Source organism: Phyllobates terribilis, unplaced genomic scaffold, assembly GCF_046119375.1.
Source record: "Phyllobates terribilis strain yellow unplaced genomic scaffold, ASM4611937v1 Scaffold_8__6_contigs__length_399053987, whole genome shotgun sequence".
In the NCBI taxonomy this organism is placed as follows: Eukaryota; Metazoa; Chordata; class Amphibia; order Anura; family Dendrobatidae; genus Phyllobates; species Phyllobates terribilis.
Window position 1 is genome coordinate 108,206,936 of NW_027362768.1, and position 23,746 is coordinate 108,230,681.

A 23,746-nucleotide genomic window follows, 5' to 3' on the forward strand; every position below is an offset into this window, starting at 1 on the left:
CAATGTCTGGAAGCTAAAGAACACCTGTCAACATAATCAAGCAACTCTTAAGTGTTCACATGGGGCATGTGCTGCTGCAAAAATGTTCTTGACTATTTAATTCTAAATACAGTCGTTTCTGCACCATGTGCAGGATTTTCAAAAACTCCATTAAGATCTATCAAAGGTGGAAAAAAAAAGAAAAAAACAAAACAAGGCAAAAACAAAGGTGGCATTTCCTGAAGTATCTTCCACTTGAAAAACTTGATGAGCTCACCCACCAGGCAATAAAGCACGCCCCCCCATATTTAACATACAGTACAGACCAAAAGTTTGGACACACCTCATTTAAAGATTTTCTTCATGACTATGAAAATTGTACATTCACACTGAAGGCATCAAAACTATGAATTAACACATGTGGAATTATATACTTAACAAAAAAGTGTGAAACAACTGAAAATATGTCTTATATTCTAGGTTCTTCAAAGTTGCCACCTTTTGCTTTGATGACTGCTTTGCACACTCTTGGCATTCTCTTGATGAGCTTCAAGAGGTAGTCACCGGAAATGGTCTTCCAACAATCTTGAAGGAGTTCCCAGAGATGCTTAGCACTTGTTGGCCCTTTTGCCTTCACTCTGCGGTCCAGCTCACCCCAAACCATCTCGATTGGGTTCATGTCTGGTGACTGTGGAGGCCAGGTCATCTGGTGCAGCACCCCATCACTCTCCTCCTTGGTCAAATAGCACTTACACAGCCTGGAGGTGTGTTTGGGGTCATTGTCCTGTTGAAAAATAAATGACGGTCCAACTAAACGCAAACCGGATGGAATAGCATGCCGCTGCAGGATGCTGTGGTAGCCATGCTGGTTCAGTATGCCTTCAATTTTGAATAAATCCCCAACAGTGTCACAAGCAAAGCACCCCCACACCATCACACCTCCTCCTCCATGCTTCACGGTGGGAACCAGGCATGTAGAGTCCATCCGCTCACCTTCTCTGCATCGCACAAAGACACGGTGGTTGGAACCAAAGATCTCAAATTTGGACTCACCAGACCAAAGCACAGATTTCCACTGGTCTAATGTCCATTCCTTGTGTTCTTTAGCCCAAACAAGTCTCTTCTGCTTGTTGCCTGTCCTTAGCAGTGGTTTCCTAGCAGCCATTTTATCATGAAGGCCTGCTGCACAAAGTCTCCTCTTAACAGTTGTTGTAGAGATGTGTCTGCTGCTAGAACTCTGTGGCATTGACCTGGTCTCTAATCTGAGCTGCTGTTAACCCGCCATTTCTGAGGCTGGTGACTCTGATAAACTTATCCTCAGAAGCAGAGGTGACTCTTGGTCTTCCTTTCCTGGGGCAGTCCTCATGTGAGCCAGTTTCTTTGCAGCACTTGATGTTTTTTGCAACTACACTTGGGGACACTTTCAAAGTTTGCCCAATTTTTCGGACTGACTGACCTTCATTTCTTAAAGTAATGATGGCCACTCGTTTTTCTTTACTTAGAATTTGTATTATGGCAAGAAAAAAAAGCAGCTAACAGTCTATTCACTAGGACTATCAGCTGTGTATCCACCACACTTCTGCACAACACAACTGATGGTCCCGACCCCATTTATAAGGCAAGAAACCCCACTTATTAAACCTGACAGGGCACACCTGTGAAGTGAAAACCATTTCCGGTGACTACCTCTGGAAGCTCATCAAAAGAATGCCAAGAGTGTGCAAAGCAGTCATCAAAGCAAAAGGTGGCTACTTTAAAGAACCTAGAATATAAGACATATTTTCAGTTGTTTCACACTTTTTTGTTAAGTATATAATTCCACATGTGTTAATTCATAGTTTTGATGTCTTCAGTGTGAATGTACAATTTTCATAGTCATGAAAATACAGAAAAATCTTTAAATGAGAAGGTGGGTCCAAACTTTTGGTCTGTACTGTACGTGTGCATATTCATTAGTAGGACAAATCGAGAGGATTTTCTAGAACCTTAAAGGGGTATTCCCATCTCCAAGATCCTATCCCAGTATGTAGTAGGTGTAATATTATTATTAATAGCATATACCTCAATTAGAAATGTAGTTATAGTATTTTTGATTCGCTATGTCTCTTTCCTCCTGTGCAGGCATTGCAGGACCTTAGATATCCATGGTTGCGTCCACTGATAAAGTGACAGTTAGCTAGCTGCTAGTGGTCGTAACCGTGGATACCTAAGGTCCTCTATTGCCTGCACATGAGGTAAGTCACATAGCAAACCAAAAATACTATACTACATTTTTAATTGGAGGTATTTGCTAATATTACACCTACTACATATTGGGATAGGATCTTGGAGATGGGAATACCCCTTTAAGTCACGGTCACACATTGCAGAGCTGTATAGTTTTGTTGAGATTTTCAAAAAATCATCTAAAAAAATGATATTGTTTTACCGTAGTGGCGAAGAAAACGCACTCAGGTAGCAGCCTTGTGAATACAGCCCTAGTGGTGCGTGGAAAATCTGATTCATTACCAATTAAATCTTGAATCATTTGGCCTTAAATCCGCCCAGAAAATGGTTCACAGGAAAAAGGATGAAGGTTACACACCCTGCAGTTAGAGGAACTCCCTGACTGATTCACTGTTAACTCACTCTGCAGCTAGTTTATCTTGTCACACTGAGAAGCAATAGAAGCCAAATTAGTCTAAACATTTTTACGAAATCAAATAAAAAAAAAATTTTTTGCAGACAAAATATATGGATTTAATAAGAAGATATTCCCAAAAAGTGTGCGTATCCTATACCTGAATGGTCTGATCTGAAAACCATGCATTGCCACAAGTGTTTCTAGACAAAAGCTGACGTTTTTTTTTCTATTTCATGCAACCCTAGAAAATCTGCTAAGGGAGTTTATATACAATTCTGAACTCTGGTTAGTGCAATTAGTAATTCACAAACTAGTAACAAGAGTAGAGACCACACGATTACCTCTCGCTTTATATATGTCTCTATATTGCTCTGCGGTTTTCTGAGATGGAGACCAGATTTTCAAAAAAAAAAAAAAAAAAAAGTGACAAAAAAAAAAAAAGGGTATAGAACATGTGGTAAGGTGTCCTTTTGGTGACACTGTGGTGACTCATTTTAAGTGCAAAAAAAAGAAAGAAAAAAAGTTAACAATGCACTTAGTTGATTTAGAAGAACAAGTTAAAAAAGTGTTTCCTGTAATGCAGAGGATGGAAAATAAAAGCTTGAGGTTTTGGGTCTATAAGCGATCACAGCAGAACGCCGACATGTACAGAACCAATGCAGGCACTGATTTGGGTAATTCAATATGGTTCTGTCCAGGACTCATCACAGCAATTACTGGAGTCGCTTTTCTTAAAACTGCACTCCCCATTAGAGTATATGAGGGCAGGGCGATGGGTATTTTTAAAACTAAGGCGTAAAAACACAAGTGGAAATCACATGGGTCTATCTGCCATTGCTGACTGTTTCCATACCACATGCTGTTCTCGCTTCTTCACCAATACGAGAAATGCAATTTACAGCAAATTGTAACCAACATAATCACAGCAGAATTTCTGGGTTTGTGATGACTGTTTCCCGATGCAGTATGGTGCAAGTCAAGACCACTAGTAGTTTCAAAGTTACTAGTTCTGCAAAGTGCTAGATTCAGCTCCATGCATCCGCAGCAATTCATCAGGACATCTTCCACACTTGCGATAAAAAGTAGCTACGCCAATGCAGAGCCTAAAAAAAATATTAAAAAAATGACTGAGGCAGGTCCTACATCAATCAAGATCGCGGGTCTGCCATGTGCAGTCTAGAATAGCAAGGCGGAAATGCATGCAAGGCCTTCTCCATTCATTTGTATGGATGATCCAAAGAGTGCCGAGTGCGGCCACTGGAAAGTAAAAAAAAGGTACTAGCTGTGACCCTACTGTGGGGACATGATGTGGGTACTTCAGGGGTGTAAGACATGATTAGGACTGGGGATTCAGGACACAGGGTTGTTGGAGCTGGAGAAAAACATTCAAGGTACCAAACCGTTGGTGCAATAGCTGACTTCTACAGAATTTTGCAAATGGGTGTAGTAAAGGGAAGGGAGAGTCAGCAATGAAATATTAAAGATTGGTGTGAGGCTTTAAATAGTAAATCAGATACAGATCTATGGTTTGTAATCACTTGTAAACCAAAGTACAGATGTTCAGGGTAATAAGAGGCTTTACACAATAATCTGCTGCAGTATGTGATCCTGTTAACTTAATCACAATGACAAAAAACAAAACAAAAAAAAAAAAACGCATTTTCCATGGAAAAGTTTAAAAATTATAAATATGCTCAAAAAAAATAAAGGGAACACTTAAACAGAATATAACTCCAAGTGAATCAAACTTCTGTGAAATCAAACTGTCCACTTAGGAAGCAACACTGATTGACAATCAATTTCACATGCTGTTGTGCAAATGGAATAGACAATAGATGGAAATTATTGGCAATTATCAAGACACTCTCAATAAAGGAGTGGTGCTGCAGGTGGGGACCACAGACCACATCTCAGTACCAATGCTTTCTGGCTGATGTTTTGGTCACTTTTGAATGTTGGTTGTGCTTTCACACTCGTGGTAGCATGAGACGAACTCTACAACCCACAGAAGTTGCTCAGGTAGTGCAGCTCATCCAGCACATCAATGCGAGCTGTGGCAAGAAGGTTTGCCGTGTCTGTCAGAGTAGTGTCCAGAGGCTGGAGGCATTACCAGGAGACAGGCCAGCACACCAGGAGACGTGGAGGGGGCCGTAGGAGGGCAACAACCCAGCAGCAGGACTGCTACCTCAACCTTTGTGCAAGGAGGAGCATTGCCAGAGCCCTGCAAAATGACCAACAGCAGGCCACAAATGTGCATGTGTCTGCACAAACTGTTAGAAACAGACTCCATGAGGGTGGCATGAGGAACAGACGTCCACAGATGGGGGTTGTGCTCACAGCCCAACACCGTGCAGGACACTTGGCATTTGCCACAGAACATCAGAATTGGCAAAGTCGCCACTTGCGCCCTGTGCTCTTCACAGATGAAAGCAGGTTCACACTGAGCACATGTGACAGACGTGACAGTCTGGAGACGCCGTGGAGAGCGATCTGCTGCCTGCAACATCCTTCAGCATGACCGGTTTGGCAGTGGGTCAGTAATGGTGTGGGGTGGCATTTCTTTGAAGGGCTGCACAGCCCTCCATGTGCTCGCCAGAGGTAGCCTGACTGCCATTAGGTACCGAGATGAGATCCTCAGACCCCTTGTGAGACCATATGCTGGTGCGGTTGGCCCTGGGTTCCTCCTAATACAGGACAATGCCAGACCTTATGTGGCTGGAGTGTGTCAGCAGTTCCTGCAAGATGAGGGCATTGAAGCTATGGACTGGCCCGCCCGCTCCCCAGACCTGAATCCGATTGATCACATCTGGGACATCATGTCTCGCTCCATCCACCAACGTCACGTTGCAGCACAGACTGTCCAGGAGTTGGCGGATGCTTTAGTCCAGGTCTGGGAGGAGATCCCACAGGAGACCATCCGCAACCTCATCAGGAGCATGCCCAGGCGTTGTAGGGAGGTCATACAGGCACGTGGAGGCCACACACAATACTGAGCCTCATTTTGACTTGTTTTAAGGACATTACATCAAAGTTGGATCAGCCTGTAGTGTGTTTTTCCACTTTAATTTTGGGGGTGACTCCAAATCCTGGCCTCCATTGGTTAATAAATTTGATTTCCATTGATGATTTTTGTGTGATTTTGTTGTCAGCACATTCAACCTTGTACAGAACAAAGTATTCAATGAGAATATTTCATTCATTCAGTTCTAGGATGTGTTATTTGAGTGTTCCCTTTATTTTTTTGAGCAGTGTATCATGTCACTGGTGCAGCCAGCTCAGGAATGATGTGGATGTAGTCAGCACAAGACCACTTTAAAGGAAATGTGTAAATCAGAAAATGACCTATTGTTTCAAATCAGGTTTTCATGTTCAACATATTACATTATTGATTTTTTTTTAAAGCCATAGTATGAAAAAAACAAAAAACAAACCCTGACATTGGTCTTGACAGCAGGCTGACATTTCTAGTTCTGTAACGATCACTTCTCTGCAGTTCTCTCATCACATACAGGATTACAATTAAAATCAACAACTATATTATCTAACTGAAGGCAGAACACGAGCTCCAGCGTAACCAATACGTAATGGCCACAGCTCTACTCCTCCCTGCACCAGTGTCTCTGCACATGTCACAGAGCATGCCCACAACACTCGCATCAACGTCATCTCTAGACTAATAGTCCGTGTGAATGTTGTAAAGTGTATATCTGAACGCAGTTATAATAGTTTATGCAAGATGGCTGGCCCCAGTATTAAATACAGAAAATACAATACATGGTTTTAACCTATATATTTTTTACCATTTTAAACATGAGAAAATGCACGAAAAAAAACTAACAATTCCTCCCCCGAGTGTCAGGTTAAGTTTATTGCAGAATGTATTTGCATATGCTATTAAAATACTCAGATGTTACATGTGGTCTATTGCCACTTATTACTGAAGATACTGGGGGGTTGTGTGATAATCAATGGTGACAATAATGTTGCCCACAAAATGCAGTTTTAGTTAAAGGGATTGTTCTTATTCAGATCATCCCAGTTCCCAGGCAATTCATTTTTTATTTATTTTTTTTAAATAAAACAACTCACCTTCCCCAGGTCCAGCGCCAAGTCTCCACTGCAGCCCCTCATGTCTGGTATTGGCAGTAACTCTGACAAGACAACAGTGTGGCAGCCAATCAGTGAGCTCAGAGCAGGGCGAGCCATAGAACGCACTGACGACATGATGTCAGCGCTGCAGTCAATACCAGATACTGGGAGCTGCAGCAGAGACTCAACGGTGGACCTGGGGATGGTGAGTAAAGAATTTTTTTAAGCAACTAAAAAAACAAAACAAAATGTGCTTAGAAAGTCAGGAAGTTTTCGATGGGGAAAACCCCTTTCATGTACACAGAATATCTGAGCCATGTCAGTAGTTTAGAAACTTGTGAGTGTTAATTACTAGGGTTATAATAGATGGTACAACAGATCAGAGTATATAATTGCGTGATGGAAATACACCCTCTATAGCGCACACTTAGGAAACACTTCCTTCACTTCTCCTCCCTTATCCTCTTGCATCTAAACTTGAAATCACTTGTAAGTTCTACTGAAATTGGGGTTTGTTCTGCTTCCAAAATAAAATAATATATAAATAAATAGGGCATTTCTGAAGTAGACAGAGGCGTAGGAGGTACAGGAGAAGATGTAGTAAACCCCATGAGTCAAATTGATAACTATACCTTGTATCTAACATCTAAAAAAAAATAAAATGTAGATTTCATCTTGGCAGAAGTCTAGTTATTTTTTTTTATTTAATATACCAGATAAATGAGACGGAAGGAGAGGAGGGAAAGAAAAAAAAAAAAAAAAAAAAAAAAAAAAAGAAAAACAATTCAAGTTTCCAATACATTTTAGTTTAGTATCAAGAGATAGGTTCTTTTTAATGCAAACGACATACTGTAGTTTCCGTAAGGCACAAATATCCGAGATTTCATTGTTTCTATTTTACAGGCAGAAATAAAGCTTAGAGCGGAAGATGGAAAAATGATACATTGCTAACAACCACTATAAAGTTTAAAATCAGTCTTATGATTAGAAAATAGTCTTAAGATTTTCTATAAAAAACAAAACAAAACTGTAAAAGATCATATACATAGGGGCTGATTCATCAAAGTTTTCACCAGAAAACTGGCATGAAACACTTAAAAGTTGCAACATTTTTGTGCAACACGGAATTGTGCAAAAATTGAGACCCTTTGCGTCTTCACGCCAGTTTCAGGCAGCTTTGACAAAATGGGCGGACCTGAGGAGGATAAGTAGTGGCTACGCTGGCGACTCAAGTTCACAAATATTGCCGGCGTTTCTTATCTCAGAAATGTTACTCCAGTTCCTGATTGGAGTAACGTTTCTGGCAAAGTGCACGCCACGGAGAAGATATGCTGAATTGATCAATGAACTCATTAAGTGGCGTGTGCATCTTAATGCATTCGTCCATTATGGGACCCCTTTAATATGAAAAATCTTTAAGACAAGTGGTTACTCTAGATAATGAAAATGCACCAAGTTTGTCAGTAATATTTCTTCCTTCATTTTCACACCCCACCCCTCCACCTTGGTATACAATTTGCAGTCTAATCAAGTTACAGATTTCTCTCTTGTAGGAGTGTCTCTCCCAGAAATATAGGCTGGATGTGAGCTCTGTGTGTATCCAGGCTGTTGCCATCTTTATTAGCTTAAATATCAGCACAGCTTATATCCTGCACTATTTAACTATTCATGTTCTTCCTTCCTTATCTGTAGTCTGTATTTGCTGCCCTCCACAAGTCTGTACATGCTTTCCTTCTTGTCCACACTATGGAGATCTATGGAAAACCTTCTATAAACACAGAGAAACTGAGCAGGCGCTGACATTCGTATATTCTTTTGCAGAACACTTTTCTAGATAAAGGATTACGGACACTATGCAGCAGCAAAATTGTAGATTTTTTTATGAATATAATTTAGAAATGTAATTACATGTATTGAATAAGCAAATGAATAAAAAAAAAATTGTGCAAAGGTAAACATTGCCGTTAAGGAGTAAAAAAAAAAAATATATCACTGAGAGACCCTTGTATATATTAGCTGGAATAACCTTTCACAGCCCATTATCTGATTTAAAGCTGCCACAAAGCCGTACATATATCCTTCCTGTCACAAGTGTCTTCTAGTGATGCTAGCTGTCCACTGGAAAATTACTAGATAGGTACAACACGAAAAACATTAATCTCTCTTCCAAATACTTACTGAAACAAAAATAAAAACACTTTATGCATATACTTGATTCAGTATAACTTGTATCTTAAGTATCGAAGTCCCTGCTTATTCTGGGCTGAGCAGTCAAGTAGGTGGTCCTCTTAAGTAGTGGATAGCCTTCTCTGCACAAATCTGCTAGAGATGTTGGGCGACTGGAAAATACTTCACGCTGATTTTAAGCTACCTCTTGTTTTCGCTCTAAACTTAGGAAATAGACAGGGGTTCATCTATGCTCCACAAAAACACCAAAAATAAAATAAAATAAAAAAAATAAATAAAAATAAAGAGTTAAAGCCCAGTCACAAATGGCCCGTATGACTGTGCATACAAGCGATCGTTCCAGATCACTGCACTGTGTAAACACGTCCAACAATCAAAAGCCTCTTGGTCGTTCATAGCATCTTTTGTGCAGCCGATCACTGCTTGTCCCCTCGCTTAAATAAAAGCATGCGGCTGTCATTAGTGGAAACTGTGGGAAATTGAGAAATGCAGGAGAGATCATACATGCAACAAGTTTCTCAAGAAGTTGCTTGAAGCCGTAAATCATTCTGGTTTACTCGCAGCACACAAGGGAGACCAGAGAGGCAGCTCCGAAAACCGTACACATATCAAGCAATGATCACACAGTCGTCTCTGATACTTACAGAATATCATGTGGTTAAGCTGGAATAGCTAAATATCTGAGAATAGAATGGCGGTCAAATAAAAATAACTTGCTCTGACCATATGAAGAGCTGGGGTCTTTGCAGACGCAATGCATGGGAATAAGAAGCGAATATATTATATTATATTATATTATATTATATTATATTATATATATATATATATATATATATATATATATATATATATATATATATATATATATATATATATATATATATATACATATATATATATATACACACATATATACATATACACATCATAGATTTACAGGCACACAATCTATACACTGGGGCAGATTTATCAATAGTGACATTTTCGTAGACCGTGTAAACTTAGACTAGTCAGATTTATCTCATCAAAGCAGTTCAGGCTATCTGATAAATCTGACCTATTTTAAAGACTATAACACTACCTGAGATGTTTAATCTAAAGCTAAGTGGGCACATATGTTATAATTTTAAAATATACAACTTTCATTATAGAAATAGATAAAATCAATTTAAAACATAAGCAGGGACTTTCCATTAGTAGCAAGCTGAAAATATACAGAACTTAGCACAAGTATATTGAGTATTGAGTTGACTATAGTAAAGTACCCAAGTGGGTATTAAAAAGGCGAGAATAACCGAATACCTATGAGGTGTAAAGAAGGACGTCTTTTGTCTTAACAGGGGAGAGCTATGTATGTTAGTAAACACATTAAAGTGCAAGTGCTTTTATATTTCATACAGATTCTGTACGTTGATTAAAGTTTTTACATTATATTATAGTAGTCTAATAATGATAGAGGTATATGGTCATTGTAAAGTGCTAAAGCTGTACTTACAGTCAATATGGTGCGAGGTCTGTGCATATCAGGGCGGCCACCCAGACGACGCAGTTTCGCCTGAGCTTCTTCAAAACACCCCTTTTCGAGAAGCTCAGGCAAAATGGTGTGGACAGGGTGGTCCATTGATGGCATATGTTAGGGATAAGCCATCAATTTTAAACCCCCCTTTAAAAACATGTAGATCATTAACTTTGCATTCTTCCATAAGAAACTTAGGAGTTTGTTAGGTTTCTCAAAAGTTTAGCAAAAGGGGAAAAGTTGCTCTTTTTACTTGACCCAACCCACACCTTTACTCATCAGGTGGACCAGGTTGCTTAGCTTGTCGCTGAGGGACATTTAGTCCCTCAGTGCATGTTTATCGGCGATGTAAAAGTATAAGTGTTTCTGTCAATTAAAAAAAAAAAAATGTAGAATCTGCTAAATACATTACTTAACCACTTCGCACCAGAGCCTGTTTTTGCCTTCGTGACCGGGCCAATTTTTTCAATTCTGACCACTGTCACTTTATGAAGCAATTACTCTGGAACGCTTCAACGGATCCCCCTGATTCTGAGATTGTTTTTTCGTGATATATTATACTTCATGATAGTGGTAAAATTTCTTTGATATCACATGCGTTTATTTGTGAAAAAATCGGAAATTTGGCGAAAATTTTGAAAATTTTGCAATTTTCAAACTTTGAATTTTTAAGCCCTTAAATCAGAGAAATATGTCACACAAAATACTTAATAAATAACATTTCCCACATGTCTACTTTACATCAGCACAATTTTGGAACCAAAATTTTTTTTTGTTAGGGAGCTATAAGGGTTAAAAGTTGACCAGCGATTTCTCATTTTTCCAACAAAATTTACAAAACCATTTTTTTAGGGACCACATCACATTTGAAGTCACTTTGAGGGGCCTTTATGACAGAAAATACCCAAAAGTGACACCGTTCTAAAAACTGCACCCCTCAAGGTGCTCAAAACCACATTCAAGAACTTTATTAACCCTTCAGGTGCTTCACAGAAATTTTTGGAATGTGGAAGAAAAAAATTAACATTTAACTTTTTTCACAAAAATGTTACTTTAGACCCAATTTTTTTTATTTTCACAGGGGTAACAGGAAAAAATGGACCCCAAAATTTTTTGTGCAATTTCTCTTGAGCGTGCTGATACCCCATATGTGAGGGAAAACCACTGTTTGGGCGCACGGCAGGGCTCGGAAAGGAAGGAGCGCCATTAGACTTTGAATGTAAAATTTGTCTGAATAATTAGCAGACACCATATTGCGTTTGGAGAGCTCCTGATGTGACTAAACAGTGGAAACCCCCCACAAGTGACACCATTTTGGAAACTAGACCCCTTAGGGAACTTATCTAGATGTGTGGTGAGCACCTTGAACCCCAAGGTGCTTCACAGAAGTTTATAATATTGAGCTGTAAAAATAAAATTTTCACATTTTTCCCACAAAAACGTTTTTCATCCCTTAATTTTCCATTATCATAATGGTAATAGGATAAATTGCACCATTAAATTTGTTGTGCAATTTCTCCTGAACACGCCGATACCCCATATGTGGGGGAAAACCACTGCTTTGGTGTACGGCAGGGTTCGGAAGAGAAAGGAGCGCTATGTTGCCTGGGATAGGCAGCAGACACCATGTCACATTTGAAGAGTCGCTGACATGCCGAAACAGCAGAAACCCCCACAAGTGACCCCATTTTGTAAACTACACCTCTCAAGGAATTCATCTAGGGAAGTAGTGAGTATTTTTTAATTTTTAAATTTATACCATTGGGCAGTGAAAAAAGCATAATTATATTTTTACCACAAAAAAATGTTTTACCCTCAGATTTTACATTTTCACACAGGGCAATGGGTAAAAATGGTGCCGAAATGTGTCACACAATTTCTTCTAAAAGTGCCAATACCCCATATGTGGCTGTATCGTACCGCTCAGCCATACGGCGAGATCTGGGGGGGACGGAGTGCTATTTGACAATTGGAGAACAAATTATTGTAGAATAGGCATTTGGATTTGGGAGCACAAAATTTTTTGAATTTCTTTTGGGGGGCAAGGGCCATTTCGCTTTTCCAGAGCCTTTCTGCTACCAGTAACTTGGAAGTCCCTTATATTTTTAACAGATGACGGACCTGAGTGGGGACTAGCTTTTTTTGAGGACTGAGTTGAAGCTTTTATTGGGAACATTTTACGTAACATTTATCCGGCGCTCTAGGCTGAGCACTTACATCGGGGTTTCCATCTAAATTTCCAAGTGATGTAATTCAGATGAAACCCCTGCGGGATCCATTCACTATAATGAGGCAGCAGAGTTACTCTGGACTCCGTCTGGCCTCTGTTTAGCGGTGTCCTTTTTTTCAGAAGTGCACAAAACTGTGGCCAACCGCACTTTTATGCACGCCTAAAACAAATGACACCGTGGGATCACAGGCCAGACGGCATCCACAGTGGCCTATATCTGCCTCATTACAGGGAATCTTCCGTCATGGGTTCCGGCTGAATCACATATTTCAGAGATTTACATGGAAACTCTGGCGTAAGTGCTCAGCGCAGAGCGCAGGATAAATGTGTGCCGAGCCATACTGCGATCTTTGGGAGACATAATAAACAAATCAGTAGCAGGTGAAGAATTGGTTTTATTTATTTTTTTACGCCGTTCCTAGTGTGATATAACTGATTAGATTACTTTATTCTTCGGGTCGGTGCGATTACAGAGATACCAGATTTATATCGGGTTTTTATGACTGACAGCTGTCACACACTAAGACGCTTTTTTTTTGCAAAATCTAGTTTTTGCATCGCCATATTTTGAGAGCTATAATTTTTCCATATTTCGGCCGACAGAGTCATGTGATGGCTTGTTTTTTGCGGGACGAGTTGACATTTTTATTGGTACCATTTGTGGGTACGTGACATTTTTTGATCGCTTTCTATTCCGTTTTTTTGGGAGGTAAAATTAACAAAAACCAACAATTCAGGAATTGTTTTTTGAGTGTTTTTTTATGCCGTTCTGCGTGTGGTAAAAGTGATCAGGCAGCGTTATTCTTCGGGTCAGTACATTTACAGCGATACTACACTTACTGTATATTTTTTTATGTTTTGGCGCTTTTACACAATAAAACAATTTTAAAGAAAAAATATTTTTTTTGCATTGCTTTATTCTGAGAGGTATAACTTTTTTATTTTTTGGCTGATGGAGATGTATAGTGGCTTGATTTTTGCAGAACAAGATGACGTTTTCAGCGGTACCATTTCTATTTCCATTTTGCTTTTTGATCACATTCTTTTCCACTTTTTGTTTGGCGATATGAGGAAAAAGCATAGTTTTTTGCTCCGTTTTTTATTTATTTTTATTACGGTGTACACATAAGGAGTTAATTAGTGTGACAGTTTTATAGCTCGGGTTGTTTCGAACGCGGCAATACCAAATATGTGTACTTTTTTTATTTTTGCATAACTATATGGATTTATCGGTTTAATATTTTATTTATTTTATTTTTATTTATTTTGTATTTTTTTTTTAACAGTTTCAAAACATTTTTTTTTACTTTTTTTTACATTTTTACTTAGTCCCTGTATGGGACATTAATTTTTATTTTTCTGATCCCTGATCTCATGTAATGTAATAGACATATATTACATTACATGAGATCTTCACTGACTCTTTCAGTCAGTTTCCTGTCTGGCATCAGCTACATACAGGCTGAAGTCAGACAGGAAGGACACCATATATGGCAGAGCTGGAGGCGGTCATGTGACCTCCAGCTGCCATAGCAACGCCAGGTCCTGAAAGCAATCAAGGGGTCGTCAGAGGTAAGTGGACGACCCCCTCTCCTCCTGCTGTCTCCTATATGCCGCGATCACTATAGATCAGGGTTCCCCAACTCCAGTCCTCAAGGCCCACCAACAGGTCATGTTTTCAGGATTTCCTTAGTATTGCACAGGTGATAATTCCATCACCTGCACAGGCAATAATTCCATCACCTGTGTAATACTAAGGAAATCCTGAAAACATGACCTGTTGGTGGGCCTTGAGGACTGGAGTTGGGGAACACTGCTATAGATCACAGCATATAGAAGACAGCAAAGGGTTAACATCACTGGGACCTGATCTAATCAGGTCCCGATGATGTTCCCTGTCAGAGCTAACGCTCTGCACCGCTCTCACAGCGCTTGCAGGACCCAGGGGGTCCTGAGCACTGCGAGACCACCCACCGTTTTTAAACGTCCGCGCTGCACAGAGCCCAGGCAGCGCGGACGTTTATCTACAGTGGGCGGTCGGGAAGCGGTTAAAGGGAGAGTCTCAGCACAAAATGACTGTTCCAACCAAGCACAGGCGTTTAGAACACCCTTGGTATAACCAAACAGTTCCAGTGCACCTTCACACCGACTTGTTTTCCATCTATCTTTGCCCTCCTCTGGCTCCAGTAAAGTCAGAGCTGTCAAACAAAGAGGATAGAGATAGATGGAAAGCAAGTATGTGGGAAGGTGCACTGAGACTTCAATGATTTGTCCTGATGAAGAAGCAAGTGTGCTTCGAAACGTGTTGACAGACAAAAACCGCATGTTTTTTCCTCTACTATTAGCAGTGCGAGTTTATCTCCAGTTGCACGTCACTGAGCTGTTTGGCCACACCAATGGTTCACCTGTGATCAGTTGTATACTCATTTTGTGCTGACCGATTCCTTTTAAGATTTACATTTTCTCACTCTGTGTAAAGGATTCCCCCCAAACACATGACTTCTACAACAACTAAAGGTGGTGTTGGACCTCCTCATCGGATGAGGCTTTCACAATATTCTTTAGGGTTTTTTGCCTGCGATGCATATGATTAATTACCTGAAATCTTAGCTCGGCTATTTGCTGATGGAGTTCGGCCACAGCCGCAATACTGTCTGCTTCTCGGAGTCTCACTGCCATCACTTCCTCCTTGCTCTGCAAAAAGTACAAACACCAAGTCAGACAGCATTTCATTATGTCAGCGTGTACCGTACATAGTTCTCAACATATGTATCTTTTATAGGTCAATCAGAATAAGTCATACATGATTTCTCCAGGAAACATTGGGGTGAACACACAAACCTGTGCAGGCACAAAGACAGAGGTGCTACTTTCCCTAGTTTTGTTCTAATGTGAACTTTCTACTCACATACAATAGTGAACAGAAAAAAAGCCATGGGAGAATTTGCTTCCATATTACACATTATAGACTTAAATAGGAAGAATAAATGTTAAAGGTTTGTGAACATTATATATTACGCAAAAACGCTAAATATACACTCCAAAACCACTATTTAAACTAAGCTCAAAGTCGTAAAGAGAACTTCACACCTGCAAAAATAAACAAAAAAACAACATACCTTTGTTGTGCCTAAAAAGCATTTAGTTTGATAAACAAATCAAGATGCACAGAGATCCGATTCCTCTTTCCGTCCTTTAAAGGGGTACTCATTTTATGAATTTGGCACACGTAGACAGCATGAAAATAAGTTTGCAATCTTTTTACATACGCCTGCTGTAAGAACTTTTATCTTCCATAGTGTACAGCTTGTTTGCAAGGAGAGAAATCATGAGGGCCTGGCTCAGAATGTTTACATTCAGGGCTGTTGAGTTAACTCCTGAGATTCTAGTCACCGCTATTCAGTATTGGCTGTTCCCAAAGCAGTTGCCGATATTAATTTCTCATTTGAGCTATGTGCTTGATCATAGGCCCTGTTATCTCTATATGCAAATATATCAATAAGTGTACACTTCAGTATAAACACTGACAGAATGGAAATGTTAAATCAAAGCAGTGCTCCTGCTTCGCACTGATGAGGGGCAAAAACCCCAAAACATGTTTGGAAATAGAGTGTCTGCTTTGGCTTTTTTATCTGGAAATATCTCTGAAAAGGATTGATACATCAATAGGTGACAGAGTTCTAGTCCTCCTGCTCTGGAGAGGATACTTGCAGAGTATAAATGTGTCACAGTAGAAGGACTAAGCTCCGCATTAGGACAAGGCTGCTGAACCAGAACGGTCACTCAAAGCAGCAGTGCACGTATACTACAACTTAGTGAAGACTTTACAAAATAAGAAGAGAAAATGAAGAATTTATTGAACTTTAGTAGATTTTTGCCATTATGACTATTTACTGTCAATTTCTTCCCTTTCTTCACTATGACTGTAAAAACTTTCCACCCCAGAGGTAAGAACTTGGGTCTTGTTAGTCAATCACAATAGCACTTTACAATGAATCATTTCTCTTCTCCACTTTGCAGCTTTGCTTTCAGTTCATGGCTACACAGAGGCTATGCTGTAAGACTTGTGGAGTAGTGACCTCTTAGACATCACAGTCATCCACATCTTAGAAATAAACTGGATAAAACCATTAGATTGACAGTCCTGCAAATATACAAGTGCTTCTCACTAAATTAAAATATCAAAAAGTTTAATTTATTTCAGTTCAATACAAAAAGTGAAACTCATTATATAGAGTCATTACAGTGATCCATTTCAAGTATTTATTTCTGTTAATGTTGATGATTATGGCTTACAGCCAATGAAAACACAAAAGTCATTATCTTAGTAAATTAGAATAACAAAAAACACCTGCAAAGTCTTCCTAAGCATTTAAAAAGGTCCCTTAGTCTGTTTCAGTAGGCTCCACAATCATGGGGAAGAAGGCCGACTTAACAGATGTGGAGTGTGTCAATGACTGCCTTCTGGACAAGGAGGGTAAGCCACAAAAGGTCATTGCTAAAGAAGCTGGCTGCTCACAGAGTGCTGTATCCAAGCATATTAATGGAAAGTTGAGTGGAAGGAAAAAGTGTGGTAGAAAAAGGTGCACAAGCAACCGGGGTAACCGCAGCCTTGAAAGGATTGTTAAGAAAAGGCCATTCAAAAATTTGGGGAGATTCACAAGGAGTGGACTGCTGCTGGAGTCATTGCTTCAAGAGCCACCACACACAGACGTATCCAGGACATGGGCTACAAGTGTCACATTCCTTGTGTCAAGCCATTCATGACCAATAGACAACGCCAGAAGCGTCTTACCTGGGCCAAGGAGAAAAAGACCTGGACTGTTGCTCAGGGGTCCAAGGTGGTGTTTTCAGATGAAAGTAAATTTTGCTTTTCTATTGGAAATCAGGGTCCCAGAGTATGGAGGAAGAGTGGAGAGGCCACAATCCAAGCTGCTTGAGGTCTAGTGTGAAGTTTCCACAATCACTGATGGTTTGAGGAGTCATGTCATCTGCTGGTGTAGGTCCACTGTGTTTTATCAAGACCAAAGTCAGCGCAGCCGTCTACCAGGAAATTTTAGAGCACTTCATGCTTCCCTCTGCCAACAAGCTTTTTGGAGATGGAAATGTCATTCTCCAGCAGGACTTGGCACCTGTTCACACTGCCAAAAGTACCAATACCTGGTTTATACACAACAGTATCACTGTGCTTGATTGGCCCGCAAACTCGCCTGACCTTAACCCCATAGAGAATCTATGGGGTATTGTCAAGAGGAAGATGAGAGACACCAGACCCAACAATGCAGACGAGCTGAAGGCTGATATCAAAGCAACCTGGGCTTCAATAACACCTCAGCAGAGCCACAGGCTGATCGCCTCCATGCCACGCTGCATTGATGCAAAAGGAGCCCCGACCAAGTATTGAGGGCATTTACTGAACATACATTTCAGTAGGCCAACATTTCGGATTTTAAAATCATTTTTCATGCTGTTGTTATAAAGTATTCTAATTTACTGAGATAATGACTTTTGTGTCTTCATTGGCTGTAAGCCATAATCATCATCATTAACAGAAATAACACTTGAATAGATCATTCTGATTGTAATGAATCTATATAATATAGGAGTTTCACTTTTTGTATTGAAGAACTGAAATAAATGAACTTTTTGATGATATTCTAATTTAGTGAGCACCCCCCCACCTCACACTGTGTGAATGCTGCTGTTCTCCCAAAACTAACTTGTTGTGCCTACAACTCTGAGATATGGTCCCACTCTTTTCTTTATGTAAATCTTTTCTTTTTAAACAAATGTGTGTGATCAAGAAGACTCCCACAGGAACACCACACATGTGACACCACACCCACTTGGCTAAAAAGAAAAGATTTACATAAAAGGGAAGAGGGGCCCCAATCTCAGAAACGGAGAGAGTCAGGAATAAAAGAAAAAAAAAAAAAAAAAGTGTCCGATTCTTGAGGACAGCAGCATTTACACCAATAAAATGACATTTCTTGCAGGTGACCGATCTTTAATTGAATGGATGTGTTAACATGCAGCTTTATTATTGCAGAGTCTCCACCAGTGTCCCCATCCACCGCTCCCTGAGCGCTCCTCCGTATACTCCGCGTTACCTTGCACTCGATCTCCGCCTGCCTCCGCTTGGCATCGGTCAGCTGACTCTGCAGGCTCTTGTTCTCAGCGGTCAGACATTGCACCTTGGCTTGCAGGCCGTTCACCTCCTTCTCTGCTCTTCGGAGATGGTTGCTGTTTATCTGGTTCTGCCGGGAGACCAAAGAAAACAAAAAAGTAAGATGAGAAATGATAGCGGTGTGCTTTCCCCTTCCGTAGCCCTTCTCTCTATGACCTGCAGCAGATAAATATATACTGTATATATTTCATTCCTGTGCAGAGAAAACACTGCTCTGACAAACAACTCGCTAGATACTTTCCTTAATCATAAATTAAAATCACAAGATCTGTTACCAATAATTGTTTTAAAGATGCACATAGCAAGTCCTGAAAAATACTTACATTCAGTTTATATCACCCGACAAAAAACCTAAATGTAAGGATGAAACATTTCTGTATGTAATGTATATTACAGGGAGGAGACACTGCCCCCTCGTGGCCAAATACCACACTGCCATTTAATATACACCTCTACAAACAAATAAATGGATCGCTGATTAAAAAAAATATAATACATTCTTCTCAAATTGCCATTCACAACACTGGAAATAATAGTCCATTATCTGGTAAGGATAAAAAAATGATGGCAGCATATCAGGTTAAATGTGTAAGAATTTAAGAATTTTGGTGTATGAGCCAAAAAAAAAAACAACAAACACTCATGACTTTACGACTATTGAGATTAAGGGAGAGTGACTTGATGGAGGAAAAAAAAAAACTATAGTTATAATGTACATGAGCTCTCCCAAACGCCTCCCATCGCGGAAAAAAAAAAAAAAAAAAGGCAAAATTGTGGTGGACATTTTTGGTACAAAAGTCTGTCAATTGGTGTAAGCTTAAAATTAGACAGATTTATGAAAACAGCATCAATCACTGATAGTCTAGAAAAAGGTAAAATATTTAAAAGGTGTTGTACAGACTTGTCGGTCTTCACAGTGTGCACAGTGCACACTGTCAGGATTCACTGGTGTTGGCGCCGGGAGCGGGTGATCGCCAGTATGTGATTTGCAGGAATCACTGCAGGAGTGAAGCTGTGCTGATATGTTCGAGCTAGTGTAAGGCAGCAGCCCAAGTCACCCGATTAGCTCTAAAACCACCGTCCCCTCACCCCCGATTCATGACTGCAGTGTACCTATGGGTTGTCATGCCAGCTGGTAGCATTTAGAATGCATCTAGGTCTACAATTGTTGCCATCTTATGGCTTAAAGAATACCCATCATGAGAAAGACAATTACTTAGCGGTAATGGGATTTTTCAGAACCCATGACAGCACCATGGAGAGCGGGGATCCGCCCTCTAAAGACAGGGAACCTCCTGAATAGGGCGGTACCTCTCCCACGCATCAGTTGTATTACAGAGCACGAGGGACCTCCAATGTTTTTTTTTTTTACAAACCGTATTAAACACCAGCACCACGTTTCCCTTAAGCACTAAGTGACCTTACACCAAAATGAAATGGTGTTCACTCATACAAGTTACTGGAGGGAATGTAGGTGCTGTCATGGGTTCTGAAAAATTCCATTACTGGTAAGTAATTACGTCTTTCGATCACCCATGAAAGCACCAAGGAGAGAATTACAGAGAAATAAGTATTCAGTATGCAGAACCCTTCTACCAAAGGTGAGATCAGAGGAGATCAAATCAAATCCAGCCTATACTATCTAAAAAAAAGTAATGTGAGAGAACCAGGTCGCTGTCTTACAAATCTGCTCAATGAACAAGTCTGACCTCTCTGTCTAAGAGGTTGCAATAACTCTTGTGGAGCGAGCCTTTAGCCCTTCATGGAATAACACTACCACTCACAGAATAAGCTAAACTGATGGCATCCCTAATCCATCTGGCTTGTGTACATTTAGATGCTTTAAGCCCTTTTCTATGATGATCTCGATCTTCTCCAGGACTCCATAACTGATAAATTACTTATCAAACATCTTTTAAAGTCCAGTGTATTAAGTTTCTCTTTATAATTTTTGGGATTAGCACAAAAAAGATGGAAGAACTACTTCTTAAGTTCTATTGAACTTGGAAGCTACTTTAGGGAGATATGCCAGACCTGGCTTTAACATGACGATCTTCCAGGATCTGTATGAAGGGAGGAACTACTGACCGGGCCTGAATGTTGCTATCCCTGCAAGCTGAAACATTTTTTAGTGAGAATCTTAATTGATACAGAGTCTATAGGATCAAAAGTAAAATCTGTCGGGGTCATCAGAACCGGATTTAAATCCCACAGAGGTAAATTTGGCCTGGGAATTGGTCTTGATATAGAGCAAGCTTTAAACGCATAACCGGTTACCTGCCAGGTCACAATTATATAGGGCTCCAAGGGCCATCATCTGAACTTTGAGGGTGCTAGTGGAGAGTCCCTGCTCTAGACCTTTTTGAAGGAACGTTAAAATAAAACCGACAGGTGCTCCATCTCCCAGCTGTGCTCTTGAAGAGACTGCCTTCCTACTCTGGAGCAGGGTATAAATCAGGTTAAGAGAAAACCCTCCGTCTCTTAAAAGCGACCGCTCAAGTTCCATGCTGATAATGGTACCTCCTTCCCCCCCGAAGAAGCGGAACGCGAAACACGTGCGTTGGGGTTGTCTGGTCCTGCCAGTGACAAAGGTTGTATTGCTTCTTTCTTGGAATTTTGTTTATGGACCTGCCCTCCACCCTTTCACTATCCCCTTATGATTGACATTGGTCCTTAATATTTGGCAACATTGCCGGGGACACTATTCTTCCTGTGTTTATAAGATACTGAGGGCTTTTGGTTGATTTTGAAGCTTGATACTCTGGACTTTATATAAGCCCTGTTTAGAAAACTAACATCTGAATAAGCAACAGCGTTTTTCTCATCTTTTTGATACCCACCTTTTCAGCCTTAGGAAATTGTTTTTTCACTTGGGTCCAGTTTGCATAAATACAGCATGATCTTTTGGACTCATTGATTCCTTGATCCATTTATAGGCACTAAGCACAAGTCACTTTATATATTTTGCTGAATTGTTGTGGTATACATGACTGGGGTTTTATTATGTCCATATGATTATACATACTATTTGTCACTGTGGGTCTCTTCATTTTTAATATGATGTTTTTTATTAACTTTTTTGAATAAACTTGAGTCTTATTTGCAATCATACTTCTCTGCTTTGATTGGATTGTAAATGTAGGCTGGCTGCTTGAGGGAGAGAGGATCCAGAACTTCTGGTAGCACCCATGGTTCGGTGACTGACACCAGTCTCAACCCGGAAAACCACAGCCTCTTGGGCGAGAAGGGTGCCATCATCCATATAATATCATCTGATCAGGAAGGAATCCACTATCTGAGGATTCTCCCTGGAATTCAGAGAACAATTTTTTCACCTTGGTTTTGTATTCTTGCGAATAAGTGTGTCAGGCAAGCTCCACATGTTCACAATATGGTTGGTTCAATGCCCATTCTCCCCGTTTTTGCCAATTGCTGGGCTTAAAAAGTCCACCTTGCAGTTAACTTTTACCTTTACATTTAGAGTTGTTAGAGAAAGGAGATGGTTCTCTGCCATTTGAAATATTCGGTTTGTCACCTCCATCAAAGATTTGGAGAGAGTTCCTCCCTGATGATTTACATAGGCCACTGTTACCCGACTGTCTGAGAGGATCCGTACATGGTGACCCTGCAAGGAGACTAGGAGCTTCCTTATGGCATACTCTATCGCTAGTAACTCCTTCATGGTCGAAGTAACTGACTTTTCTTCCCCTGTCCAGAATCCTTAGAGCAGGTGATCCACTAAATAGGCTCCCCATCCCATGGGGCTTGCATCTGTGGTAAAAGCCCTCCAAGTATGGTTTACCCAAGAAACCACTCTGGCTAGATTTTGTATGTTCAACCAAAGTAGGGAATGATTAGTTACCAGAAATAATGTTAACCTACATTCCAGATGTCCTTTCAAGGTGACTTCATTCCTTAGCATCCCACTGCAACTTTCCGGTATGAAACTGGGTCCATAACACTGCCGGGATACTGGAGGTCAGAGAACCCAGCAAGGACATAGCCTTATTGAGGAACATGGTGGGACGTTTTACCACCTCTGATACCTGGCAGTATATTTTTTCTATTTTGCTCTCGGGAAGAGGACGCTCTTGACTTCTGGAGCCCAGCATAACACCTAAAAAAATATGCACTTTTAGGGGTTTTAGCCTAGATTTTTTTAGATTTAAGAGCCAACCTAAGTCTGTCAAGGTAGAGCTGACCTCTTCTAACAGCTTTTGCAGTGATGAACTGAAGTGCCTATAATTAGGCAGATATGGGACTACTAGCGCATTTTTATCTCGAAGGTGAGCAATCACTTCCGCTATTTTTGTTAAGACCCAAGGGGCTACAGCCAGTCTGAACAGAAGGACTCTGTACTGGAAAGGTTTGAGGTCTCCTTTTATGGTTAAGGCCACTGAGGAACTTCTGGTATTCCACATGTATTGGCATGTGATAATACGCATCCTTCAGATCCAGGACAGTCATAGCTGCCTGCAAAATGCATCTTTATGATTGAGCTTACAGACTCCATCTTGAACGTCTGAACTTTCAGGAATCTGTTCAGGCCTCTCAAGTTGATTATTGTTCTGAAAGTCCAGTTTGGCTTTTTTTTTTTTTTTTTTTTTTAATTCAAAAGAGGGGAATAAAACCCTTCCCCCTCTTGTTGTATAGGGACCTCCATGAGGACCAACTTCTTTACCAGATCTAGAACCTCCAATAACAAGGCTAGCTGTTCCCTCACAGAAGCCCGTGGAGATGTCAGAATAAACTTCTGCGGAGGAACAGCTTGAAATGCCAGCTTTAGGCAAGATCTCACTAGGTTTAGAATCCAGCTGCTAGAGGAAATTTTTTTTCCCAGGCAGGGAAAAAGAGGGAGAGCCTTCCTTCTAGCCTGGGACAGGAGTCACTGAGGGGATTTCTTTCCTTCATGGGAGGGACTCCCAAACATAAAAC

General features: G+C 40.4%; 1 protein-coding gene across 7 annotated transcripts in view; it reads right to left on the reverse strand.

Annotated features, from left to right (window-relative positions):
* EVI5 (ecotropic viral integration site 5) overlaps positions 1 to 23,746 on the reverse strand; it is a 156,216-nt gene that overhangs the window by 37,650 nt on the left and 94,820 nt on the right. For all 7 annotated transcript variants that reach the window (XM_073643196.1, XM_073643195.1, XM_073643192.1 and 4 more), the window contains 2 exons: positions 18,735 to 18,881; positions 15,223 to 15,318 (listed from right to left, as the gene is read on the reverse strand). In XM_073643196.1, coding sequence (XP_073499297.1) covers positions 15,223 to 15,318; positions 18,735 to 18,881 — 243 coding nt within the window. The remainder of the gene's footprint in view (positions 1 to 15,222; positions 15,319 to 18,734; positions 18,882 to 23,746) is intronic.